This window comes from Lycium ferocissimum, unplaced genomic scaffold, assembly GCF_029784015.1.
Source record: "Lycium ferocissimum isolate CSIRO_LF1 unplaced genomic scaffold, AGI_CSIRO_Lferr_CH_V1 ctg258, whole genome shotgun sequence".
Lineage (NCBI taxonomy): Eukaryota > Viridiplantae > Streptophyta > Magnoliopsida > Solanales > Solanaceae > Lycium > Lycium ferocissimum.
The window spans coordinates 78,440-104,490 of record NW_026722498.1 but is presented as its reverse complement, the minus strand read 5'-3'; the positions used below and the strand labels follow the sequence as shown (position 1 = coordinate 104,490).

Here is a 26,051-nt window from a genome sequence, read left to right as displayed (position 1 = left end):
GTCTTAATTTTTATCCTTCACCTAATACTATGAGGTTTGGAGTTTGAATTCTGATTGAGTCAAAAAAAAAAATAGTAAGGCAGAGTTTCGTAGCAAAATTATTCCTATTCTAGCCAAATTGGTTGGCCCGAAATCAAAGTTTTGAATGTAAAACTTACTTTTTACCCTTATGCTCAAACTACTTTTAAGCTTTTGGCAAAATTTTGTCTTGTAAATCCAAATTATCGCCTACGAATTTTTTTTTTTCTTGTTGATTTTTGAGCTATAACCATAACGCCGAATATTAGGCGAAAACAAAAATTAAAGGCAAAGGCTGGTAATGAGGGACAAAAATTATAGACCAATGCCTTTGAAGGGCAATCTCCACAAAAAAATGACAATGGCACAAGGTGATATGAGCATTATAGATGGCCATTTAATGCACCAAATTCATTAATTATTGGGGAAAAAACACCAATGTCCACTACATATAAAATAATTACCCTTTCATACCCCCAAAACTATTTACCCTTTCTATCCAATGTAGCTTTTGTAGGTAATTGTCTCTTTTTTCTTATTTTCTTTTTTATTTCTCTACTTCTTACTCTTCTTTTCTTCTTTACTTCATTTTTTTTTTCTTTTTCCCCTTTTTTGTTCATTTATTTCTTTCCCAATTCATACTATTTTTATTTTCTTTTTACCATAATTTGATTCCATATTTAATTCTAGCTCCTTTATTTTTATTTTTTTTCTCTATTTTATTAATTTCTTGTTCCTTTTTAATTTCATCTATTTCTTTTCTTTTTATTTTTTATCTCCATAATCTATTCACCTTTTTTGTTAGTTTTTTTTTTTTAAAATTTCTGGTGATTTTTATTTATTTTTTCTCTTTTTTTAATTTCATTTTTTCAATTTTTTTTCTTTAGTTCCTGTTTTTTTTTCTTCTTCTTTTTTTCATAATCTAATTCTACCTTTTGGCTCCTTTATTTTTATTTTTTATATCAATAAGAAGGATAACTGATATATATATATTTTTATGCTTTTCCTATATCTCAAAAAACAACATATTTTAGCATATAGTATACCAAATCAGTAGTAGTTGAAGTATACTATTGCATTATACTATGCTACCCACGTGGTATATACCATGGACTAGACTAACATGGTATCCTTCAAGAAAAACACTCAATAATTTACGATACCCATACGGTATATATTAAATAATTCAAAGAACGTTCCTTCAAAAAGAAAAAACTGGTACATCTATTGTATGATACCACAAATATTGATATATATTATATACGAAAGAGGGTATCAAAGAACGTTGGATCATTCCTTCAAAAAATCTTACTCATTCTTGATGATTTTTTCTTTTCCCGACATCTTTTGTTCATTATATCATTTATTGAAATGGTATATTTATTGATCATACATGCAAGATAGACCGATTATTTCTTCGAAAAACACCATTTTAAGAATTTATATCCATATCAATGATAATTTTTCTAAAAAACCGTTCCTCTAGATATTTTTATTTTTATCGAAGATTGTTCATTTTTAATTTCATCTATTCGACTTTTTATATCCTCTATGATGTATCCACATGGTATATATCTATGTTGATACGGTATCATAAAAGACATGGTCATTCCTTCAAAAGGGCTATATATTAGATATAACTTTTATTTTCATTTGCAAAAGAGAAAAAAAGTGTGAGAACATATTTTCTATTAATAATTTAGATTTTAATAAATAAACTAGCGATTTAGAATTTTCAATTTATATCATTCTTGTTGTTCATTTTTAATTTTTCTTATTTTTTTGAACTAAAATTAACTAGTTAATATTTTTATTATTATTTTTACTTTTATCTTAAAAGGAAAAGAAAAAGACAAAAATATATAACTAAAAAAGATAAATAACCACAAAAAAGAGAAAACAAACAAAAAGAGAAAACAAGACATGACAAACAAAAGTACTTTGGTGAAACGGAAAAGGAGTTGGATAAAAGCAAAAGATAAAAAGAAGAAAAGGACAAAAGAGTTAAAGGAAAAGAAAAAGAAAGTTGTAAAGTTCAAAACACACTGCGTTGTTAGAGGGAGGAGTTTGGACTTTGGCTGAGGGGTTATTTTCGTTAACCAAAAAAAAAAAAAAAAAAAAAAAATATTTTGTCTCTACATCTTGTTTTCCCTTAATTATTTGTATCTGAACCGGTTTACCCCACCCAGTGCCTTTTGGCCCAACCCAGCCCCCTATGGCTCCAATCGGTATAACCGCTTGGGCATCATCGTATGAGTTTAAACTACCAGTTTTGAATGTCATTTATTCGAGAAAAAAAAATGTAAAAATCCTCCCATACCATTCCGTTTAAAAATTTGATTTTTGAAAATATCATAACATTTGCCTAAAATATAAGAATTTTTAAAATATTCTTAAAATATATTAACATTTGTATAGGCGTATCATACGCGTGTATCGCGTTAACAAATGTATACATAAATTATTACAAAAATCGAAAAAACACTTTATTTAAATGATGAAATAAATGTTACTCCATTATACTAACACTATCAAGAGTTTATTGTTAAAATTGTTAGATCCAAATGAAAAAAAATCTCGCTACCATTTAATATACCCAAAAGCGAACTAAAGAATAGTCAATCAAAAATAGGAGCAAGTACATTTCTTCCGAAAAAAAATCTAATAATTCATCATTAAATCCTCACAGTGAGAGAAGAATGAAATTGATATTGAATTATAACTATAAATTAATTACGCTTACCTTCTCAAAGCTGGACCGGTAACATTATAGGTTGACGGAACCCGTTAAATCTTTAAGCTGACAAATATATCTTAAATATAGCTAATTATTTTCTAAAAGAATTCAAACTAAAGGACTTGTTCATTTTCTTGATATGAATCCTTATTTTATGGTAATAAACATGATCCGTTGGTAAACCTTTATGACTAATCACATGACTTACAATATCAATACTGAACGTCAATATATACATTTAAAAAAGAAAACAAAATTTGTGATGCAACTCTTATACTACTTTTCGATCAGCTCGAATGAAAGATAAAAATTCAAAAATAAAGAAAAGCTTATCATTCAAAACAAATTCAAAAAGGCTATAAAAATACCTCAAAAGTATTTTAAAACGGTATCCAAAAATTATATATCTACTGTTGATATACCCAAATTTTTTTTTTCATCCGACACACCAAGTCAACGAAAAAAAAAAAAAAAATTTAATTGTATAACGTGGAATCCACGGACATTTATATTGGATAAAGAGCACATATATAAATGACATATATAAATGAGACCTTCAAATCAGAGAAAACTATATATTAGATATAACTTTTATTTTCATTTGCAAAAGAGAAAAAAAGTGTGAGAACATATTTTCTATTAATAATTTAGATTTTAATAAATAAACTAGCGACTTTAGAATTTTTCTTATATCATTTCTTGTTGTTGTCTAATTATTTAATTTTTCTATATTTTATTGAACTAAAATTAACTAGTTAATATTTTTATTATTATATTTTTTTTACTTTTTTTTGTAATGGCTTCATATTCTTAAAAAGGAAAAAGAAAAAGACAAAAATAGAGAACTAAAAAAAGATAAATAACCACAAAAAAGAGAAAAAAACAAACAAAAAGAGAAAACAAGACATGACAAACAAAAGTAATTTGGTGAAACGGAAAAGGTTTGTTGGATAAAAGCAAAAGATAAAAATTTTTAAAATAAGAAAAGGACAAAATAGAGTTAATTATCATATTATTCAAGGAAAAGAAAAAGAAAGTTGTAACTTCAAAACACACTGACACTAATCCAAAAGAAATTGTTAGAGGTTTTGCAGGAGTTTGAGACTTTGTTTTTTTTCTGATATAATTAATATGTATTTTACATGGTAATAACGTTAATTAGCACCAGCCGGTTCGTTAGACCAACCGGGTAGAAACAAAATAAATTTAGGAGGGGGCATAAATAGGAAAATATTTTGTCTCTAATAGGCATTTTGTGTTGTTTTCCCTTAATTATTTGTATCTGAACCAACCCGGTACCACCACCCCTAGTGCCTTATATGGCCCCATTATAAAATAAGTAGGCCGAAAATCATGGAATACTCCAATCGGGTCGTTTAAATTCGGTTTAAACAACAACTGCCGGAAACTCAAATTTTAAACTTCAAGAGGAAGATTATTGAAAGACAAAAAAAGAATTAGAGAGGGCATCATAGATTTTAATACTGAGTATTAACCACATTTCTAATTGTAAGATCGAAAGATGTCAAGAACGGGGGACTCATTTGAAAGAAAAAGGAGAGAAAAAGAGAAGAATTATTTTAAAAAATTTGATTTTGAAAATATCATAACATTTGCCTAAAATATAAGAATTTTTAAAATTATGATCTTAAAATAATATTAACATTTGTATAGCCTAATATGGAAAGGGTAGTTTTAAAAATAGTTCATCGATGCGTTGCCAATTATACCCTTACCGTTATACGCGTTAACAAATGTATACATAAATTATTACAAAAAATTGATTTAAAATAAATGCGAGATTTATTTAAATGATGAAATAAATGTTACTCCATTATACTAACACTATCAAGAGTTTATTGTTAAAATATGTTAGATCCAAATGAAATGCAATTCTTAAATCTCGAGTCTACCATTTAATATACTAAAAAGCGAACTTGGAAGAATTTTTATGTCAATCAAAATAGTCGAGCAAGTACTCCTCCAACATGGAATCACTATCAGAAAATAAAATCTAATAATTCATCATTAAATCCCTACAGTGAGAGAAGAATGAAATTGATATTGAATTATAACTATAAATTAATTACGCTTACCTTCTCAAAGCTAACGAAAGACCGGTAACATTTTTCATAGGTTGAATTTTGAACCCGTTAAATCTTTAAGCTGACAAATATATCTTAAATATAGCTAATTATTTTCTAAAAGAATTCAAACTTTTGAGTAAAGAGAAGTTGTAATCCCATTGTATTTTCTAATGATATGAATCCTTATTTTATGGTAATAAACATGATCCGTTGGCTAAACATTAAATGACTAATCACATGACTTACAATATCAATACTGAACGTCAATATATAAACCAATCTAGTGTTAATATTAAAAAAAAGAAAACAAAATTTTGTGATGCAACTAAGCTAAATACTACTTTTCGATCAGCTCGAATGAAAGATAAAATTGTTTTTCGTTGACAAAAAAATGAAAAATAATATAAATTTTTGGGAAAAGCTTATCACTTGGACTCAATTACTACCCTAACCAATTTTGTGTAAAAGCTTATCACCAGATCAGACGTTAATTTTTTTGAAAATATTACCTAATAATCTCAAAATTAACACGAAAGAGTCGATTTCTAAATTCCAAAAAAAAAAAAAGGTGTGATGAAAGAAGACAATAGTTTTGCAGATATAAAATTTGAAATAATAATGATAAGAAGACTTACGATAAATTAATGGGGCGTTTTAGTTGAGACTCATGTACAGATCATCTATAGAACATCTCTTCTAAAAAAATAAAAAATAAAATAGAACATCTCTTCGTATGTCTTCACCATTGTAAATTGATAGCCCTCAAACAAAAATCGCGTTTTTTATTTATTTACTCTCCAAATCCTCCAATTAACAAAACAAAATAATACAACATTCATTTATTCAACAATACACAATTATAGATCTAACAAACCAAATTTATCAACTAAAGTATAGATGACCTCAAAATTCTCATCAAAATCATACAATAAGCAAAACCAAACAAAATCTACTAAATTACATTAACTTGAAATTTAGAAAAGCATAAACAACGACGCAGTAAAAAGGAATAATTTTTACATATATGCTATCAAAAGACAATATTGTAAGTCACATGTAAAATCACAACTCATTCCTACTCAAATTTTTATTATAAAGGACATATAGAGATTATATCACCTATTAGAATTCATTCAAATTAGGATATCTCTTAGCGGTTTAATCATGCACGGCCATATGACATACCATAAGGTAATTTTTTCACCCTTAAAGTAAGGTGCGTGGCCGTTCATCCAAAATCAAGACCTAGGTAAAATATAGTTTGGGAAACCTGTATTTATAATGTTAGGCAAAAATAATGATTTTTTTTTGGGAATAATAGGCAGAAAAAGGACTCCTAGACCTAAAAGATATGGAAAGAAATACTAAATTATAGGGATATAATTAAATTTATAATTGAATAATAATTTGAGGAAAAATAGTAAATGGCAGTTTTGTCTATTGCAGAGTTTTTTAATGAAGGGCAAAAAGTTCAATCAACATTTCTAAGGCCCTTCAAGCTTTTAATATATATAGTATAGATAAACACTCATATTAAAAGTAAAATAAGAAATCAAAATTAATTCTATCCAACTATAGAAATATACTAGTTTCTCGATACGTGCGTTGCACGTGTATGTCCACTCATATGATTAATGATTTTATAAAATATTATCAATATTATTAAAACAATGTCTTGACAGTATTCTTTAAGACAAAGCTCGAAGAATTTGCATATTTATGTCGTGAATTTCTCTTATCCTCTGCCGTACTATCACCATTATGTTTAGCGCTCATTTATTCAGAAGTAGTATCAAATTGTCTTTTACTGTTTGATCTTTCCTGTTACCAACGCGAAGCAGTCATAGTAATTTGGATCAATTCTTGCTCTCATATTTGTTGTAAAATGAATCATTTCCATCAACGGCCACCAATATGATTTCACCAAGCTTGCATGAAAGTTCTCTGTTCTTATATATTTTCTGGCAAGTATCTCCTCCAAAGACCACGAATTTCCCACCAAGACGTTCATTGATATAGATTATTATCTCAGAAGCTCATCTCAGTTGTTTCATTTTGTGATGCTCGGTCATGGATATTTCGTCCCATATTATTAGTTTTGCTTGTGTCAATGAAGGGCAAAAAGTTCAATCAACATTTCTAAGACCCTTCAAGCTTTTAATATAGTATAGATAAACACACATATTAAAAGTAAAATAAGAAATCAAAATTAATTCTATCCAAATATAGAAATATACTAGTACGTACTTTTGTAACGGACTAAACTTGGTTTATTGACATAATGTAGAAAATCGCTACATATTATTATCACAATATAAACGATTTCCTTCCCTATATAATATCAATCCCATATTCACCAGTGCTACCAAAAAACGGTAACTAAATCTGTTACTATCTATTAAACGATATTCATATTTACATTATCACATTATGTTAGTAGTATAACGATTCCCTTGTATAATATCAATCCCAAAATTTTCTTCAAACTCCTCAATTTGCTACCAAAAAAAATGGCCTCTCTTCTCCATCTCCCTTTCATATTTCTTATCACATTTCTCCTAATTTCCCCTGCAATATCACATAATTGTTCGTCTCAAAGCTTTTCCAACAACACTCACTTCGATAACTGCACCCATCTCCCTTCCCTAAAATCCTCTTTCCACTGGACATACAATTCAACAAAATCCACACTTTCATTTGCTTTTATTGCTCCTTTGACCTCTTCTGATGGCTGGATTTCATGGGGAATTAACCCAATTACCCCAGCAATGATTGGGACACAGTGCCTAATTGCATTTAAAGTGCCAAATGGGTCCATTGTTATTAAGACTTATGATCTTACTTCGTATAATTCTATTACACATACTGATAAACTTTTTTATACTGTGTTGGATTCTAAAGCTGAGTACTCTAATGGGGTCATGAGAATCTTTGCCACTTTGGTACTACCGGCAAATATGAGCACGGTAAATATTAGTAGATATTTGTTTTGATTTGCTTATTATACAATTTTTTCTTACTGAATAACAATGCATTACTATAATGGTTGTTTTTCTTCTAAAAAAGTAAGTACTCTCTCCCTCCCAAATTACGTGATATTTTTTGCTTTTAGAGAGTCAATTTAACTAAACTCTGAAGCTAAATTGGCTTAAATTAACTCAATATTTTAAGATTAAATTTATATATTTGAAAACTATACTAAAAGTACTATAAGTTGCAACTTTTCTCATATCAATTTGGTGAAAAAATACATCTTAAAATGTTGGTCAAGCTTCAAAGTTCATATAGTTTGAATATCACGAAGTGAAAAGTATCACATAAATTGGGATAGAAGGAATATAATTTTTTTCATATTTGTTCTTTTCTTACTGGAGTTAAAGAAAAAAAATAAAAAAATTGGTCTCTACTTTCTTTAATTGATATCAGAAGATTTCTGAGACACAAGTGTTACTGCGAGATTTGTGTAAATCTCTTAAAGGGTGAACTTTGTGAGGTCAATAGTTTAAAACTTTTGCACTTTCTTCTATATAATGGAATATTCATCTTGCCCATAAATAATGACTCAGAGGCGGACCTATGTGGTATATACCTGGAAAGATGAAAATAAATATATCTGATTAGCGACTCGATCAGATACACAAAGGTTGGTTGGGATCACTGGTTGAGTTTGTTGTTTAAGTTCATTTCGTTAAGATGACAACTCTAGTAATACCCTACATTTTTTAATTAGTGGTGCCCCATCGCCTTTAAATCTTTAATCAACCTCTGATAAACTACTTCAATTTTTTCTTTTTTCTTTTTTGTCTCCTTTGGTGTATATTCATTTTATTGTCATTTAAGGTTTATAAATTTTCGTGTGACATCTGATTATTTTGATCATAACAGGTGAATCATGTGTGGCAAGTTGGACCGGCGGTGAAAGACGATATGCCAGTGGTGCATAAGTTTGATCCTCACAATTTGAAATCAAAAGACACTCTAAATTTGGCTACTTCTTCTGGTGGAGATGGAAAAAATACCACTGCCCCTGTTTCCGCTGGTGGTGATGGACAGAGTGGAAATAAAACTGGTGGATCTTCACGAATTTGGAATAATGATGCTACTTTTTACGTCTTTGCCATGTTTCTTGGAGTTCTGTTTTTGTTACTTAAGGAATAAATTAGCTTTGTTCCATTTTGAAGTTGTTTACACTTAAACTTTATAATCAACGAGTAAGGTCATTAAGAAGAAGAAGAAATAGAACGAGCGCTATTATATGCGATCCAGCAAAAAGTATGCACGACGAAACCTTAACCTTCTAGGGTGATTTTTCGATAATTCATAGGTCTTTTTGATATTCTGAAAATAATACGTACAATTACTCATTTTTGGCTCTTGCTCTATTCAAAAGGTGAAGAAAATATTGTTTCATTCACCGTTTCATGCACATGTGACTATAAACGAAACGTATAATTTTAATCAGTGTGGATCTTCAATTCTCATCATTCAGAGAAGATAAAAAAATAACAAAACACACTGCAGTGGCTACTTTACCTATTTATCTAGGAAAACAATTTTACACACCTTAATTAAATAAAGAAATATAAAGGTTGATTTTTCAATAACTTAAAGTTTCATGACGATTCATATAACACAATATATATAAAATTACAAGTAATTGGGTGTGAAGTGTGAACATGACTATTGTCGTTAAAAGTTAGGAAATCTTACATTCTTTTACTTAACTTTTTTTTTTTTTTTTTCATAGAGTCATCACATATTATTTAATTAAAAAAAAAAGGTTGAAGGTTATAAATCCAAGCCCTCTCCCCATTTCAATCGCTAGTGACAAAATTTACCTATTAAATGAAACGATCCTTTAAATGAAGGTTGTTATAAAACTCATATAGTATCAACCATATCTTTGGTGAAGATCGATTATGCAATATTGCGCTAAATCTTTTTGGCCCATAATGAAATGTTACAAATTGTGTCTATCCTTTTTAGTGTTGTGTGCATCAATTGGAAAATTGTCCTAGCTTATACTCCTTCATCCCAATTAAATAACATGCCATATTGTTTTAATGATTATAATATCTTTTCATTAGGATAAAATGGGAGATCAAAATTAAATTATTTTCAATATGAAAATGTATCATTCTTTTTTAAATGGACTAATATAGAAACAATATCACATAAGCTGAAATGTTGGGAGTAGTGACTAATTTTCCGCACGTAAGAAAGAAAAAGATATTACCCAATAAGATGGAATCATCTTATAAATGCAAATAATTATTAAGAAAATCTCATTTGTATATGCATGTGTTGATGATATATAAACACCTTGAATATTAAATTTTTTGCCCATAATGAGATGCTAAAATTTGTGCCTGCCTTCTTCAACTGTTGAGTATGTGTATCAATTGGTTATTTTCCTATTTTAGATTTGCCAGACATGTTAGCCAAACATAGAGTTCTAATTGTCTACGTGCGATATGTCAACTTTAGATATTTGGGTTTGAAGTTAGGCACGACGCAGTTTTCAGCTAAAGGCCAGTGTATTTGAAATTTGAAACTTCGGACATGCTATTTTCACCTTTAGTGATTTGAATTTGAGGCGGTTAAATTTTAACTAACTTTATAAACTTCGGCTTGTATTTAAATGAGTGTCCTAAGTACGACTATTTATACTCTTTGCCGTTTATAAATCCGATACATTTTAACTCGCCCAAATTTAACCTAACACGCCTTTTTTTGTCCTCTCTAACTGAATCATTTAACAAGGCTTGTTGACAAGCGTCATGTTATTTTGTCTTTCAACGAAAATAACGTTATTTTGATTTGTGGCATGCAACAATAAATTAACAACTCTCCTCCCCTCTCCAGTCTCCATTCTCACTCTCAAATCCTCGACATAAAAGGCATATTATCATTTGGGGAAAAATTAAACCTACGCGAATATTTGGGAAAATATTTTTCATGAGGTTTTTGCTAACAATCACTTGCGGCTCACCAACAAAATAATAGTAACACACACTTGCCAAAAAAAGAAAAATATTTTCAAGAAAAACTTTTTCAAGAGAACATTTTCAGTGAAAACAATTTCTTCATACCAAACACACTCGAATTCATCGAAGCAAACGAAACTGGACCGATGTATGCTAGTACGACTTCTTTTCTCTAAACCCAAGTCTTGGTTTTGGATCCACCAATTTTTGAAGCCTCTCGAGGAGAGTGAAATATATTCACTTTGCCACATAAGCATTTAGGAAGATAGTAAATTCGTTTTCAAACAATTGAGATTTGAGGGGATAATAGAACCCCCGTGTCAAAAGGGTATGTAGTTGGTAATCTGATCATACGTCGGGAGACATGATCCGGCCATTTTCTCTAAATAACAATGTAGGAATAGTTATGAAGCAAATAATAAAATAAAGATTAACATATATTGAATGATGACACAAAGATTGTTATGCGAGAAAACTTATCCTAAATGTATTTTTGTCTTTAAATACTCTTATTCAGGTATTTTTAGTGAAGGGATAACACATAGAAACACTCCCAAACTTTGACGAAATTATTATCAACTACACACCCTAAATTATGCGGAGGTCCTATGACCCCTCCGGAACTTATTTTTCGTATTATTTACTTTTTGAACTTATTTTTGTATTATTTACCATTTCACTATTTACCTAGTAAAAAAAAAAACAAGTTAAAATGCAAAATGTGCAAACACGCGCTTATTTTAAACTAAAAATAAAAGGATTTAATGTCTTTTCATTAGATTATTTTAAACCCAAATGACTGGACCCTCAGTAAATGATTAGAAAAGAAAAAAAATATGTCATATTTTATATCGGGATTGTGCTATTTCAATACCTTAATTCAACCGACCCGTCAGGATTTCACTTTCCACAACTAATTGATTTCTGGTTGAGCTAATTTTACGTATGGTGACTGTGTTTTATGCGTTATAACAGTAGAAGTACAAAACAATTTCCTGTAACATTTAAAAAAAAAAAAAAAATTAACTTTGCTCAATATAGCTTCTTGATGCAGTCATTATTAAATAGAAGTATAAGACTGATAAAAGTACCAAACTCTCATAAAGCTACCTGCCATTTTGATTTCCATTTCCATCTCTCTTTCTAACTTAGCTTACACTTACAGTAACCAATATATCACATTCATATTTTGGTAATGTTTATTGTTAAACGTTACTCGCCTTGCAAATTCAGAATTCTTGCGTTAGGATGAAATTAATCAATAATATTGAAAAGGGGTCTTAACGATTTGTGCCAACTTGATCAATGTTATTTATGTATAGTCTCAAGTGTACAACTAAACAAGTACGTATTTGGTAAAATAATTTATGTAGCCTAATTAACGTACATTTGTCTGTAATGTAAAACACATACCTATCCTTACTGGCAATGTCACTTTTATCTTAAAAAAAGTTACCTGTATTTTTCTCTTAAATTCCCCTGTGACAGCAAATTATCTGTGAGCTTTGAACCAGCTGGTTTTCACATGCTACTAGCTAGTGGTTTCATTAATTAGAAAACGTTAAGCTATTTCCTATGTTTGGAAGGAATCTCTTGTGAAGTTTGTTGGTTGATGGTAATTTTATCCTAATGGGCCAATGCAAATTATTTTTTCACAATAGGTTTGGGAGTTCAACAAAATTCAGTGTTTCCGAATCGAGTTTATATATACTTACGTACGTAAATTTCAAAATTTACTCTTTCAATTAGAAAACACGCGTCTAAATTTTGGATACGTCGTTGTTTTGTTCGGAATTTTGTGTTTTGGAGATTTTTTTTTTTTTTTTTTAAGTTAACCCTTCGGTATTCAAAATTTAATTAATGATCTGATTAATTCAAATTCATACCGCGTAGATGTATCGAAGGGAAGTGCTTTATACTCTTCATACTTACACTGGACTGAATAAGTAGCCAGGCAATCGCTTATATTCATAGGTTATTCAGCCACAATATTTTCCATATCCCTCTCTACTTCCTATTATCTCCTTCCAGATTAAATATTTGATTTTCCTTTCATTTTCCTTGGAAAACATATTCCTGTAATAGTATGTCGAGAATGGTCAACACAAAACCACTACTCTACCATTGTTTACTCTTCTTTATCTTATTATTACTTGCTTCAGCTGCAGTTTTACAAGGTCTTATATATACTCTACTTTATCTTATTACTTTCTGAATTATATATTTTCAAGACTCGTATTCATAGTATAGTTTCTGTCACCAAAAACTACAATTTCAAAAACTATGGCCACGCACACGCAAGTATACGTGGTCGTACAAGTAATATAGACTGTTAAGTCCAGATATCGATCCCACAGAGACTTAGATTCTACTGTTAAACTAATTCAAATTCGGATGAAACTATTCAAGAAAGTGAAAATCAAGATGTTTGTTGAACTAAACTACAACCAAGAGTAAACAATTTGTGATGGGTGTTTGTTGTAACCGGGAATATCTTGACAAAGATTGTAAGAATTATCGATGAGAGAAAGATCTAGGGTCATGGCTTTCGACAATCCGCTGATCTTGACAATTTCACCTATCTTATTTCTGGGTTACTAGTTGACGGGTTAATTATGCTTTATGATATTCTCTCGAACTACTCACAAGCCCATGGATGTTCGTAACGCCTATATCTCTATGGTCATTAGAGGTAACAAGAACGGATTTATTTCTCAGTATTCAACTAAGTAGGGCTAAAGGGTATATCTCTATCCTCAGTAGCGAATCGATTAAATCGAACAAACTCTATTTATTCTTATTACGTACGTGAATTCCCTTTCTCAAGTTCAATTCGCGCACCACGTATAGTGTCTAACTATTGGCCAGATAATCAAACAATTAAGATCAAGAATAAATAAGCAACCCAAAATATGAAAAATCAATAGATAATAATTGTCATCAAATCCACTTTCAAGTCTTTCGCCACAACCCTAGAATTAAGAAGTTTAGCTACTCATGATTCGATCATAGACAAAAGAATTCATGAATAACCTAGGGTTGAAAAAGATGAAAAATAAATTAAACCTAGAGAGAGAAAATAGAACGGTGGCTTACAAGTCTTTGAAATAATCCCAAAGACAAGTTCTCAGCAAAATAAAACGTCTATATATAGCCTAGGGTAAAAATAGAAAATAAGGAAACCAAATCCTAGTCGAATCGGGAGAACCGCGCAGAGTTCCGCTTTCCTTCCGCATCGCGGAAGGATCGCGCAATGTTCTGAGGGTTCAAGCTTTCCTTCCGCGATGCGGAAGGATCGCGCGTCTCTGATGCCTGCTTCTTTTGTGCACGCTTTCCTCCCGCGATGCGGAGGAAAAGCGGAGCCTTCTGGTGAATTTCTTTCTTTTTAGTTCCTCGGCCTTTGACTCGTCATCTCGTCTACTCGTCGTATGCTCCAAAATTGCTCACTTTAAGCCAACTTTTCCATCATTTGTCATCTCTGTACCTATACACATGAAATACGACGACATAAGTTCAAATACGACGATTGCGTCACGGATTAAGCGATAAAAGTCATAAGATTGGGATGTAAAATGACTCAAAACACGATATTTGTGCCAAATATCAACAACTCCAACTCCAACTTCAACTTCAAAAATTCCAAAAAAAATAAATTTGTTTTTGGTATCTATGGCCAAACGCCTACGAAGTCATGACAGTTCTTCATCATCGAAGTGCTTATGGCATTTTTGCGCCTCAGAGAGAATTAATACAATTGAAGATAGGCAAAAGAAGTGTGTATATTCCATCTATTTATTTTATATGACACTCTTTTATTTTTTTCCTATTTCAAAAAAGACATTCTTTCACATTTGGATAACGCTTTGACTTTAAATTTCATATTTTACTCTCGATGACATGTTAACTTTATGATTGTAGAAGTGTATGTCATGTTCAAGATCATAACACCTCAGGCAGTGGCGGAGCCAGGATTTCCGCCGAGGGGGTTCAAAATATAAAAAAGTAAACATACGAATAAGCTTAAGAAGGTTCAACATCTACTATATATACATAAAAAATAATATTAACCTTGTAAAAACAGCGTTTTTTTTTCCACCAAGGGGGTTTGGATGAACACCCTCGGCAGAGTGTGGCTCCGCCACTAACCTCAGGGCACTTTTGTTACGTGCCAAAAGTATTTCGTTCTTTCTTAAATTTTGTGTACAATCAAACAAAGTAATATAAAATGAAGCAAAGGGAGTAGTAATTATTTATTTTCCTACATTTATCTTTTGTGTCTTTCCAATTCATGACTAGTGGTTCATTCAAACCTGAAAATTACACCGTATATATAACGTCAAACTTATTATTTGTACATATCTAGTAGATGTTGATTTCTCTTTACTTTTTTCGTGTGTTTTTTTCTTTATATTTCGCATCCTTTTACTAAAAAAATTTGGTTCGATTACTGAGCTCAACTGTTTCTTTTCAATATTCGTCATGAAAAAGGGGGATAGAGAAGGATGGGTAAATGAGAATTCAAGAAGATTGATGATAGGATCAGTGGCACCAACATGCACCTACAATGAATGCAGAGGATCCAAGCACAAGTGTCGGGCAGAGCAAGTTCCAGTGGAGATAAATGACCCAATGAACAGCCCCTGTCACTACAAGTGTCTTTGCCTGCTCTAACTGTTGGTACAAATTAAAGAAACAGAATAGTGATGATTTTGATACGTGTAATCACCGTCTTAAAAAAAATTGTCCCGTTGTTTCTGGACTGAATAATGTATAATGTCCGAAATGTGTATTTGGACTAATGATGCCTTTTCTTCTTTTTTTCACCTACCAAATAATTGCTAAGAGTCAACTCATATAAGCATCTTAAAAAAGTTAATATTAGACTATACTATACTACAATTTTATTTAAACACTTGTCTCTAATTATATTAAACGTTTTCCTCAAAAAAAAAAAAAAATTATATTAAACGTGTCTCTATATAAACCTTATGAGTTTGGCAGAGGCGAATGTAATATGAGAGCGTCGTGGGTTCAGGTGGACCTATTGTTTTACATATATGCGCATAAAAATGAGTACTAAAGTTTTAAGAAATACTAAATTCTAAACCCGCAATTTCAAAAAAATGCAATGGAATTACTGAATCACTGATAAGAACTTTAAGTTTGAACCGGACAAATTCTTATCTTGAGCAGAGACGAATCCGAGATTTTAAATTTATGTGTTCTGGATTACAATTTTTTTGCTAATAAAGTCTGAGCTAAAATTACTATTTTTGTTGGACCTATAACTTAAGTGTAGAACCTCCCTTGATCTTGAGTGCCTCTGAGTCTGAGTGTGATGAAAAATATTATTTTAAGGGGCGTTTGGTTCATGAGATAAAGTGGGGCATCCAGGATTAAGTTTGAGATTAAATTTATACTCAATTTGATTGAAGTTATAACTAATTACAGGATAAATTTATACCTTCAACAAAACAAAGTATAAATTTAATCTCAAGTTTAATCCTAGGATCTCCCACCTTATCCTATAAAATGTGGTGTTATTTTATCCCACCTACATGGAGAAATAAATTAGTCCCAAGATTACAATACCCGAATTAGAATCCTGAAATAACTTAGTCCTCGAACTAAACGACCGCCGAGTTTTGGGACAAGTGGGAGAAGAACCTTAGAAGAAGCAATTGAAAATTAAGAAAGGAATGAATTGCAAGTGGCAAATGAAAGTGGTCCCTGGAGAATTGGGAATTTAGGGCCAAAAGATATCATATGTGTAATGAAGCCAGAATCTGTTCATTTTGTACTTAAATAGCAAAAGACTTCTCTCTCTAAGCATACATAGGCAGAGAGTGAGGAACCCCAATTTGTGCAGAAGCAGAAACTGACCTCTCGTGCAAAAGAATCTGCTTTAGCTGATTGGAATTCTACACTAGTACGTAGTTTTATGCTTGTAAAAGAACAAGCAAAGCCAATTGACATCATAATAATATTGACTTAGTCCCTCAATCATAGTATTAATTTTGATGAAACCAAACTTTTGTCTTCTCCAATCATGTTAACCATTAAGAGGACACAGCTTCGATTCCTTTTCTTTCCGCAACAATTAATACCACCCAATTGTCAACCCAAGCCATATTAATTGCACCAGACTCGTTATATGGTAGTCTATATATAAAACCGGGTAAGCATCATGCATATCACACACTGATACACGTGTAATTATACTCAGTCTGAGGACTTAAAAGAAATAATTACAGACGATGAGAGCGGATTTAAGATATGAATTTTATGGGTTCTGTATTTTGGAACCCCCACCTCAAGCATTAGCAATGTTGTGTGTATGAACAAAGTTCTACATGAAAAGTCAAAAAGAAAAGAATTATTTACAAGTGTTGGATATTTTGGTTTGAGGCCTTTTGGAGAAAATTGTGAGGGTTTTCTTAAAGCGGATAACATCATAACATATTAAAAGTAGGGTCTTTGACATATATATACATCTTAAGGAGAAATATTTACGAAACGTGACGATAGTTTTATATTTACAAAACATAACATTACAAATCCTATACAAAACATGCTTTATATTTAAAAAAAAAAAAAATTAAATTATTTTTTATTTTTTAAAAATCATTTTTTTAAAAAAATATTTTTTTATTTTAAAAAAAAAAAAATTAATTTTTTTTTTATTTTTTAAAAAAATTAATATTTTTTTTTTTTGCTCAAAAACTTATGTATGAAAGTTGTATGAAATGTGTATATCTCGCTCAAGACTTAAAAAGTTTGCTCAAAATTTAGTGTATGAAAAATGTATGAAATGTGTATATCTCGTTCAAGGCTTAAAAAATCCGCTCAAAATTGTGTGTATGAAAACAATATGAAATTTGTATCTTGCTCATGTCTTAAAATTTCGCTCACATTTTCATGTATAAAGTTCATGTTAGATTTCTCGTAAAATTAATACAACTACAACAACATTGTATATAACTTTGATACAACATTCAAGACTTAAAATAATCGCTCAAATTTTTGTGTATGAAATTTGTATATCTTGCTCAAGGCTTAAAAAGTTCGCTCAAATTTTATGTATGAAGAACGTATGAAATGTGTATATCTTGATCAAGGCTTAAACATTATGCTTAAAATTTTATGCATGAGAATGGTATGAAATGTGTATATCTTCCTCAAGACTTAGAATTTCATTCACATTGTTTGTATATAAATTTCATATTAGATTTACGGAAAATTAATACAACTACAACAACATTGTAACAATTTTCATACAATATTCAAGGCTTAAAGTTTTCGCTCAAAATTTTGTATATGAAAATTATATTAAAAATTTTGCTCACACATACACATTTCATACAACTTTCATACATAGAAATATGAGGTAATTTTTTAAGCCATTGAGCAAAAAAAAAAAAATATTAATATTTAAAAATATATATAAAAATTATTTTTTAAAAAAAATAAAAATATTTTTTTAAAAAAAATATTTTTTTTATAAAAATATATATATTTTCTGAAAAAAATAAAAAAACGAAAAATATATGAAAATCCGTCATGTTTTGTAATATATCGTTATGTTTTGTAAATAAGGAAAACTATCGTTACGTTTCGTAAATATTTCTCCTTAACATGTATATATACGTAGTTTTCCCTTAAAAGTACCTTTGAGATTACTTAGCCCAATAATTGATATCAGAGCTAATGGTTCGGCAAGTGATAACACGGTGTCTGGCTTAGTGCCTTTGCCTGCAGGGGTGGAGCTAGCCCTTTGGGCGTAAGTTCGGCCGAACCCAGTAGCTTTCGTCCGAATCATATGTTTGTATTAACTTTTTGTTAAATATGTACAAATTATTAATTTAGAACCCAAAGAACTTCAAAGAATTAGAACCCCGAACCCACAAGCTTCAAATTCTGGCTCCGCCTCTGTTTGCCTGTCTATAGGCTGATTAGCTACCTTTGCTCGTAACTTTGAAGACACATACACAAAAAGAAGCCAATTGGTTTTGGCGGCTATACATACTCAATAATTACGGGTTTGATCTCTAATACAACTTATAAATGTGTCATGTAAACTTAGTTCAAGGAAGAGATTGTTGGGCGTGTGTGAGCAAAGTCTCACATGAAAAGTAAAATATAAAAATTACTTATAAGGTGTTAGATATTCTGTGAGGTCGATCTTCCGAAAAAAATGATACGGGCTTGAGCTCAAATTGAGCAATATCACATAATGTTGAGAATATTTTTTGGTTCGCGTTAGCCCAACAAGAATACGATTCCTCAGATAACCTCAAAGACGTGATCATAAATCACTTGAATACTCGTTATCCAACTGAGCACTCGAAGAAAAAATATTATCCTACGACCTACTAGATAATGAGTACCATAAGCACCTGTGCATTAGAGTATTATTACTAGCTATTAGATCACCTAATTCAGCTTAGACTTAATTAATCAAAATTGACAAAATGATTAGTAGTTAAATTTTGTAGATTAATTATACGAGAATTCGGATAAGGACAAACTGCTTTCTGTCCACGCTGCGATTTTTAAATGGATTAAGCGTCATGTTACTCATATTTTTCGGCAAACAGCTAACTTGAAATATTTGAATAATTCTCTCGTTCTATTTTGGAATTTTATTTGATCGAATATTCTCTTGAAGACGATCTATTTAGTTTACCTAATTAAAAGAAAATGTCTACTTTATTATTGATACGAAATATATATACCCCCCAAAGGGTTGATGACGGCGAGAATCGCTTATTTAATTTTGAAAGATCTTTGAGGTTAAGAAAATAGTGATTGGGTACAAGTTTTATTGGACAAAGTAGTATATATAAAGAAGGATATGCAGATCATGGAGGGCAAATCATTATTTAACAAACTAATTAAAATCAACAGCATATCTAAGATATAGATTATGGCGTTAGTATAACAACGGCGTGTTCACACGGGAGTCACATTTTTAGTTGCCAAATTATGCTAACATATGATCTCCTTTTATTCGTCTCAAATGTTTTTAAGACAAAAAAGCAGAAACTGCCTACCAGAGAAGCACAATATACTACTAATACCTCTCTTTTGAAACCCAAAAATAAAGCTTCTAGTCAAATAAATCTACATTCATTGAATGCAGAAAAGCTCACTGAGCATGTGTTAGAAAGTTCAGACAAAAAAGTTCAAATGCCTGCGGGACTAATGCGGCTCTTCTTGGGTTGTTGCCTTTTTTCTTCTTGGCATATATTACATCGGACTCAATTGAAGATACACCTCATATGTCTTAAAATCAAACAGTTACACTTTATATTGTTATAAAAAACCACAAAAATATAGTAATATTATCTCTATTTTTTTCTAAAAAAAATAAAAAATTAAACCCATCATTGAGATAATTCAAATTATGTTATGAACCTTAAGTTTAACTCAACGACGCTAACTCGTAAAGAAATAATTATCCATGACCATATAAAATGACCAACTTTAACCCACTACATGAGATTCCAACATATTACTAAATTTTAGCTACACAAAGGAACCGAGGATCTCCGATTTTGAAATCTACCTGTCTTACTAATCCAAATTTGCACTAGGCGTAGGTTTAGAAGAGTAGCCAAGATTTCACTTTATGAATTATGAATTTTAAAACAATAACTCCAAATTTAATAATTGATTTAAAATTAATATTTATACATATTAATTAAAAAATTTAACATAAATACACTATTTGAACGATAGCTACAGAATACGATAGACCATATCTGCCTCCGTCCATAAATAGGTTCATATAAAGAAAGAGCTTTTTATCAAAAGATTCTCAACGATTCAAACTCGAAACCTCTTATTATATGTTTATCCAACTACATAACGCAGCGGTGGTTGATGGGCTTTGGAAGTTAAACGTGGGGAGCATTGAATTAGGTTTAAAAATCCGTGAAGAAAAAGCTTACTCCACTGGTTAAAAGAAAAAAAACGTTCACTTAGGTTTTATTTTTTTGTTCAACAAGAGTGTTTACTTATTAAATCAAGAAAGAATTAATCTTGTTTTTTTAGATTTGCCCTTATTAAACGTTAAGTGACCAATTCCTACCTATTTGATTAGGGATAATTAAGTCAAATTATCTATTTTTATATAGAAATTAGTACAATAATATGCTTTTAAGGAATGTGTAAATGTCTACATGGTCACTCTTTTTTAACAGGAGGGAGTTGTAATTCTTTCTTTCCGCTTTCAACGTAAAGTGGTACTGTCGGCTCACGGAAAAGTGCTCTGTCTCTGATCCAATATTATCCACAGAATCTTCTGACCGCCCAAGAATCCTCATTTTTAATGTGCCATTTCTACTTTCTACTAGTTTCTTCTAGTAATTGAGTAAGGAGAATTTATTGCATTCAATTTTACGATTATTTTGTTTTCGCAGCCATACCAACCATGACTTTTCTGTTTCTTCTTTAATTTTCCCTTTTTTTTTTCCGTATTGAAAGATCGGTTAAAAGGGGGGAAAAAAGATAGACATTTATATTTGCATAACGTAGGACTCGTTTTATGAGGGATAAAAATCATTTTAGTCCTCTAACTTTATTTTAAAAATCAAAGACCTCGCCCAACATTAAACAATCGACATTTTCATCCCCTTATCTCAACTTCCGTACATTGACCGGTAACTTTATATTATTTGATTGTCATCAAAGCGGTAAAAGGGAATTTCACTTATATTTTTAATTAATTAGTTAGTACCCTAATTAATATTATATAAATTTTTCATAGTTTCCTCCGTTAATTAATTCTAATACTTTTTGCCGTCTTCAATTTTCTCCATAACCTAAGCAGTTCTCCATATTTTTCAGAGAACCTTTCAAACCTTGATAAACAATTGTTCTCCAGAAATATGAAGGTTACAAGGGTTCGAAAGGTTCTCCAGAAATAGAAGAACTGCTCTTGCTATGGAGCAAAATTGAAAACGGCGAAAGTTTTTAGAATTAATTGACGAAGAAAGCTGTGCAAAATTTATATATTATTAATTAGGGTACTCACTAATTAATAGTAAAAAACTATGAGTGAAATTTCCTTTTACCCTTTTGATGATCGGTCAAATAATATAAAGTTACCGATCAATGGCCGGAGAAGTTGAGATAAGAGGATGAAAATGTCGATTGTTCAATGTTGGGGGAGGTCTTTGATTTTTAAAGTAAAGTTGGAGGACTAAAATGATTTTTACCCTTTTATGAGAGATAAATATTCCAAAATTAACTCAATAATATCATGTATTTGTACCAAACCAAGACAGTTTAACACTTATAAGAGAACTCATCACAAATAATTATATGATGATACATGTTAATGGACGATTGTGAAGTACCAAAAGTTTATGTACATTTAGTGAGTTTGTACAAATACTTATTACAAGTAACTCTATTCAATAAATTTTATTATAAGAGTAATCTCTAAGGAAAAAATTAAAGAAATCTTTTTTTTCCCCCAACAAAACCACCACCAGTGGAGGGTTATAAAGGCGTAACCCTAACATGTATATTTATCACAACAAAAAAATAATATATGATGGAGGACATAGACCATAACCCCATTACATCGTATGACACACCTTTGTACAGGTTGTGTTATGAAAGAAAGTTTTGCAAACCACACATATTACATATACTTCAATTATTTTTTTCTTAAATTCCTTTGACCTCTGAAAGTATGGGAAGTTCTTAAGTCACTAGTACTAATATTTACTTGTATAGCAAAATATTTGTCTAGTCTCCAAAAAACAAACCAATTTAGGCAATTTATTTAAGATGGAGACTTTTAGTAGGCATTGGGTAGTAATAGTCATGCACTTATTACCTGCTATAAAATATTACTTATAAAAATAATCTATGTGCAAGAAATTTTTAGGATCCACACAGATTCAAATAGTTTAACATACTAATTCAATTACTTTCACCGCAAGAAATAGAGAGTTTTCCACCGACATTCAGTAAAAAATTATGCTATAAAACATGATTTTTCCACCTTATTCCTACTGAAACCAATTCACTGGAAAATGCATGGTGGGAAACAGTTTCCCATTGAAGCGGTGGGAAACTTTCTATTTTTTCCGTGTGAAAATAATACTATTTAAGTTTTTTCCACCGACATTCAGTGAGAAATAGCCACTGAAATTTTTTCAGTGAAAAATTAAAATTTAGGACCTCTGAAAGTATGGAAAGTTCTTAAAACTCATTCAAATACTTAATATAGTAAGTTATGAATTTACTTGTCTATAGTCTCCAAAAAACGCAAAAAAAAAAAATACAAATTAGGCTATTGATTTAAGATAGAGTATTTTAGTGGGTAACAATTGTCAGAAGGAATTAAAACAGTCAAAAAGTGGAGGTATGACTCGAAGATGATTCGCCGAAATAAAACATGTCTCGAGCAAACTCCATGTTTTGTTGCCTCACGCCATTAAACCCACCATAAGCACGTATCAAATAAATAATAAAATATAATGGACCCCAATACACACGAGTATTCCCAAGTATCTTGGTGAGGATCCTTGTTATGGACTAGTGTCAGTTTATAAATTGAAAAACATAAATTATTCACACTTTATATACATGCTAAAATATGTTTGATACGTGTGATAACCATTTATTAGAAGAAGTTTTGGTCTAGTCCCCATGATATTTGATTAATCAATGGTGAGTTAAAAATACTTTTGAGTTGGATTTATAATTAATTTTAATATTAATCCTTATAATATATAATTAACCATCTTAATTAGTCGTATTGTCATGTGGACGAACTTTTATCAGTAAATTAAGTTATCACAGACTTTTGACTATTGTATTCAAACACTTGGTTAGTCAAATTCGAAATGCTATTTTTGATAAATAGTTGGTAATAGTTCAGATAAAAAACTCGCAAAATACTTCAGATGTGACTTTGACCATTATTTTTAATATTTTTATAGATAAAGTGATCAAACAGCTATAGTTTAAAAGAAAAAATTAGAACTATACCGTTTTGAATAGTCTCCCAAATATATATATTCATTTTAATCAATTAAAGATTAATGTACATAAGAATCAAAAATAAAATTTATTAGAATTAACAGAATCCAATACAAATTCTGTACATCTGATGAGAAGTCAAAGAGAAGCAAGACTAAAGGAATAACAGGTAATCCCTGCACCAAATTTAAGTTGTGGAAACTGGGAATAGCCGGTTTCCGGTTAGCCAAACAAGAAAAGACTAGTTGTGTTTTTTGGTCTCTCGACTCTGCTGACGTTAATAAATAGCAGTAGTAAAGCAAAAAGGCAAATCACAATTCACACAAACAATTTTCTTAGAGAAAACTTGTCCAATTTAGGTATCGATGACAAGGGGGGTTTCAAAGGAGGAAGAGATGAGTGTAACACTTGATCTTCTTAAGAAGAAAATGGATGATTTTGCTAAAGAAAGAGACTGGGAGAAGTTTCATAGCCCCAGAAACCTTCTTTTGGCTCTGGTATACATACTTCCCTTGCTATTTACCCCTTTTTTCGGATCATCTCTCGATTTGTTTGTAGGTTCAATCTTAAGATTTTTAGTATTTAACTCATTATATTTTAAAAGTTATGAATTCGCATCTATTATATATTATAATTTTAATAATATTTTGCACATAAATTTATGGTCGTCGAAAATAATTTAACCCCACTTGCAAGGCTAGATAGGTCACTTTGTGTTATTCTTGTTGTGTTGTGAAGGACTCAGGTTGATTTTCTCTGTATCGTTTCAATTTTATTAGATATCCCAAATCACACAACCGAATGATCACTTGTTGATCCTTTATATATATCTATCAACGACCTTATTCTTCGTGTTGACATATTTCCATTTTCTGTTGTCTTCATTTAACCAATAAACAGAAAAAGGTTTTCTTTAATGTGTACAGAAGGGTCTTATTTTGAGTTATACAAGTGGAAGTCTGTTTTCTGTTTTGTTTCTTATAAATCCCATGAAAATATGTCTAACTTGTAAGATTAATTAATAAAAGTTTGTATAAGAGATGGATATCATGCACTTGTTTGATGAGTATTCGGTTTATTTTGTTTCACTTGACATGCTCTTCATCTTTTTAGATTTTTTACACAAAAAAGAGTGACACTTTTTCTTATATTTAATAAACTTAACTTTAATTTTTTTATTTTGCTCTTAAGAATGGTATGATTTTACGGCCACAAAATGTGAAGTTTAAGTCAAACAACTTTTAATGGCACTTTTTTTAGTACGACAAATTCTTCTTGTCCATAAACTGGTCAATCACTTGGAAAAACAGGCCTTTTTTAATGTGCTTGTCCTAATAGTCCATGAAACCAACTTCATCATCCTCAAATTTTGAACAACGCAATATAAGAGCAAGATCATGATTTAACAATCCTTCTATTCCTCTTCTTTATCCTTTTTTTTTTTTTTTTAAATTGATTTAACTTGATCTATTTATTATATAGGTGGGAGAAATTGGAGAACTGTCAGAAATATTTCAGTGGAAAGGAGAAGTTCCAAAGGGGTTGCCTGATTGGAAAGAAAATGAGAAATTACATCTTGGTGAAGAACTTTCTGACGTTTTGCTATACCTCGTCAGGCTGTCTGATATTTGTGGAATTGATCTTGGCCAAGCTGCTCTTCGAAAAGTGCAACTCAATGCCATTAAGTATCCTGTTAAGAAATGCAACGAAGAAGTTGATAAATAAATAATCGGCTTGAAAAAATAGTCGAGCTGCGTACAAACACAGGTTTAGTGGACGGTCTTCAAAAAAAAGTCTAGCAGAATGACAATAGTTCTTTTGGTCGGACAGTTATTGGTCAATTTTAATTTTAGTCCATGTGATATTTGATTAAGCACATTTTATCTTCAATTACTTGAAATATGTACTTTTGATTCATTAGCTTATTAATATTCACATATTTTTGGAATTTTAACCGTTTCAGTTACGTTAAACTCGAAATATAACGTATTTTCTAAGTGAAGGGACCAAACGTTCTGATTTTAATTAATTGAAGATTACGCATTGATTTATATATCACAAGCGAACAAAATATCAATTTACCAATAAATGAATGATCGATTCTCCTTTTTTTCTTTCTTTTCTGGTATAATCATGATTCTCCTTTTTTTCTTTCTTTTCTGGTATAATCATTTGGCATTTAGAATGTACTAAGCCGACTAATACTTTGTTTAATTGAAG

The 26,051-nt window shown here is 30.5% G+C and overlaps 2 protein-coding genes across 2 annotated transcripts; both read left to right on the top strand.

Moving 5' to 3' along the window:
- The first annotated feature begins 7,262 nt into the window (after positions 1-7,262).
- Positions 7,263-9,205, top strand: LOC132043541 (auxin-induced in root cultures protein 12-like). The gene is made up of 2 exons (XM_059434020.1): positions 7,263-7,808; positions 8,728-9,205. The coding sequence occupies exons 1-2, from the start codon at positions 7,353-7,355 to the stop codon at positions 8,998-9,000; spliced, it is 729 nt and encodes a 242-aa protein (XP_059290003.1). The 5' UTR covers positions 7,263-7,352; the 3' UTR covers positions 9,001-9,205.
- A 14,894-nt stretch (positions 9,206-24,099) lies between these two features.
- LOC132043539 (uncharacterized) lies at positions 24,100-25,748 on the top strand. Its single transcript, XM_059434019.1, has 2 exons — positions 24,100-24,328; positions 25,314-25,748. Exons 1-2 carry the CDS (start codon positions 24,197-24,199, stop codon positions 25,554-25,556), a joined length of 375 nt encoding a protein of 124 aa, XP_059290002.1. The 5' UTR covers positions 24,100-24,196; the 3' UTR covers positions 25,557-25,748.
- Positions 25,749-26,051: the final 303 nt, after the last annotated feature.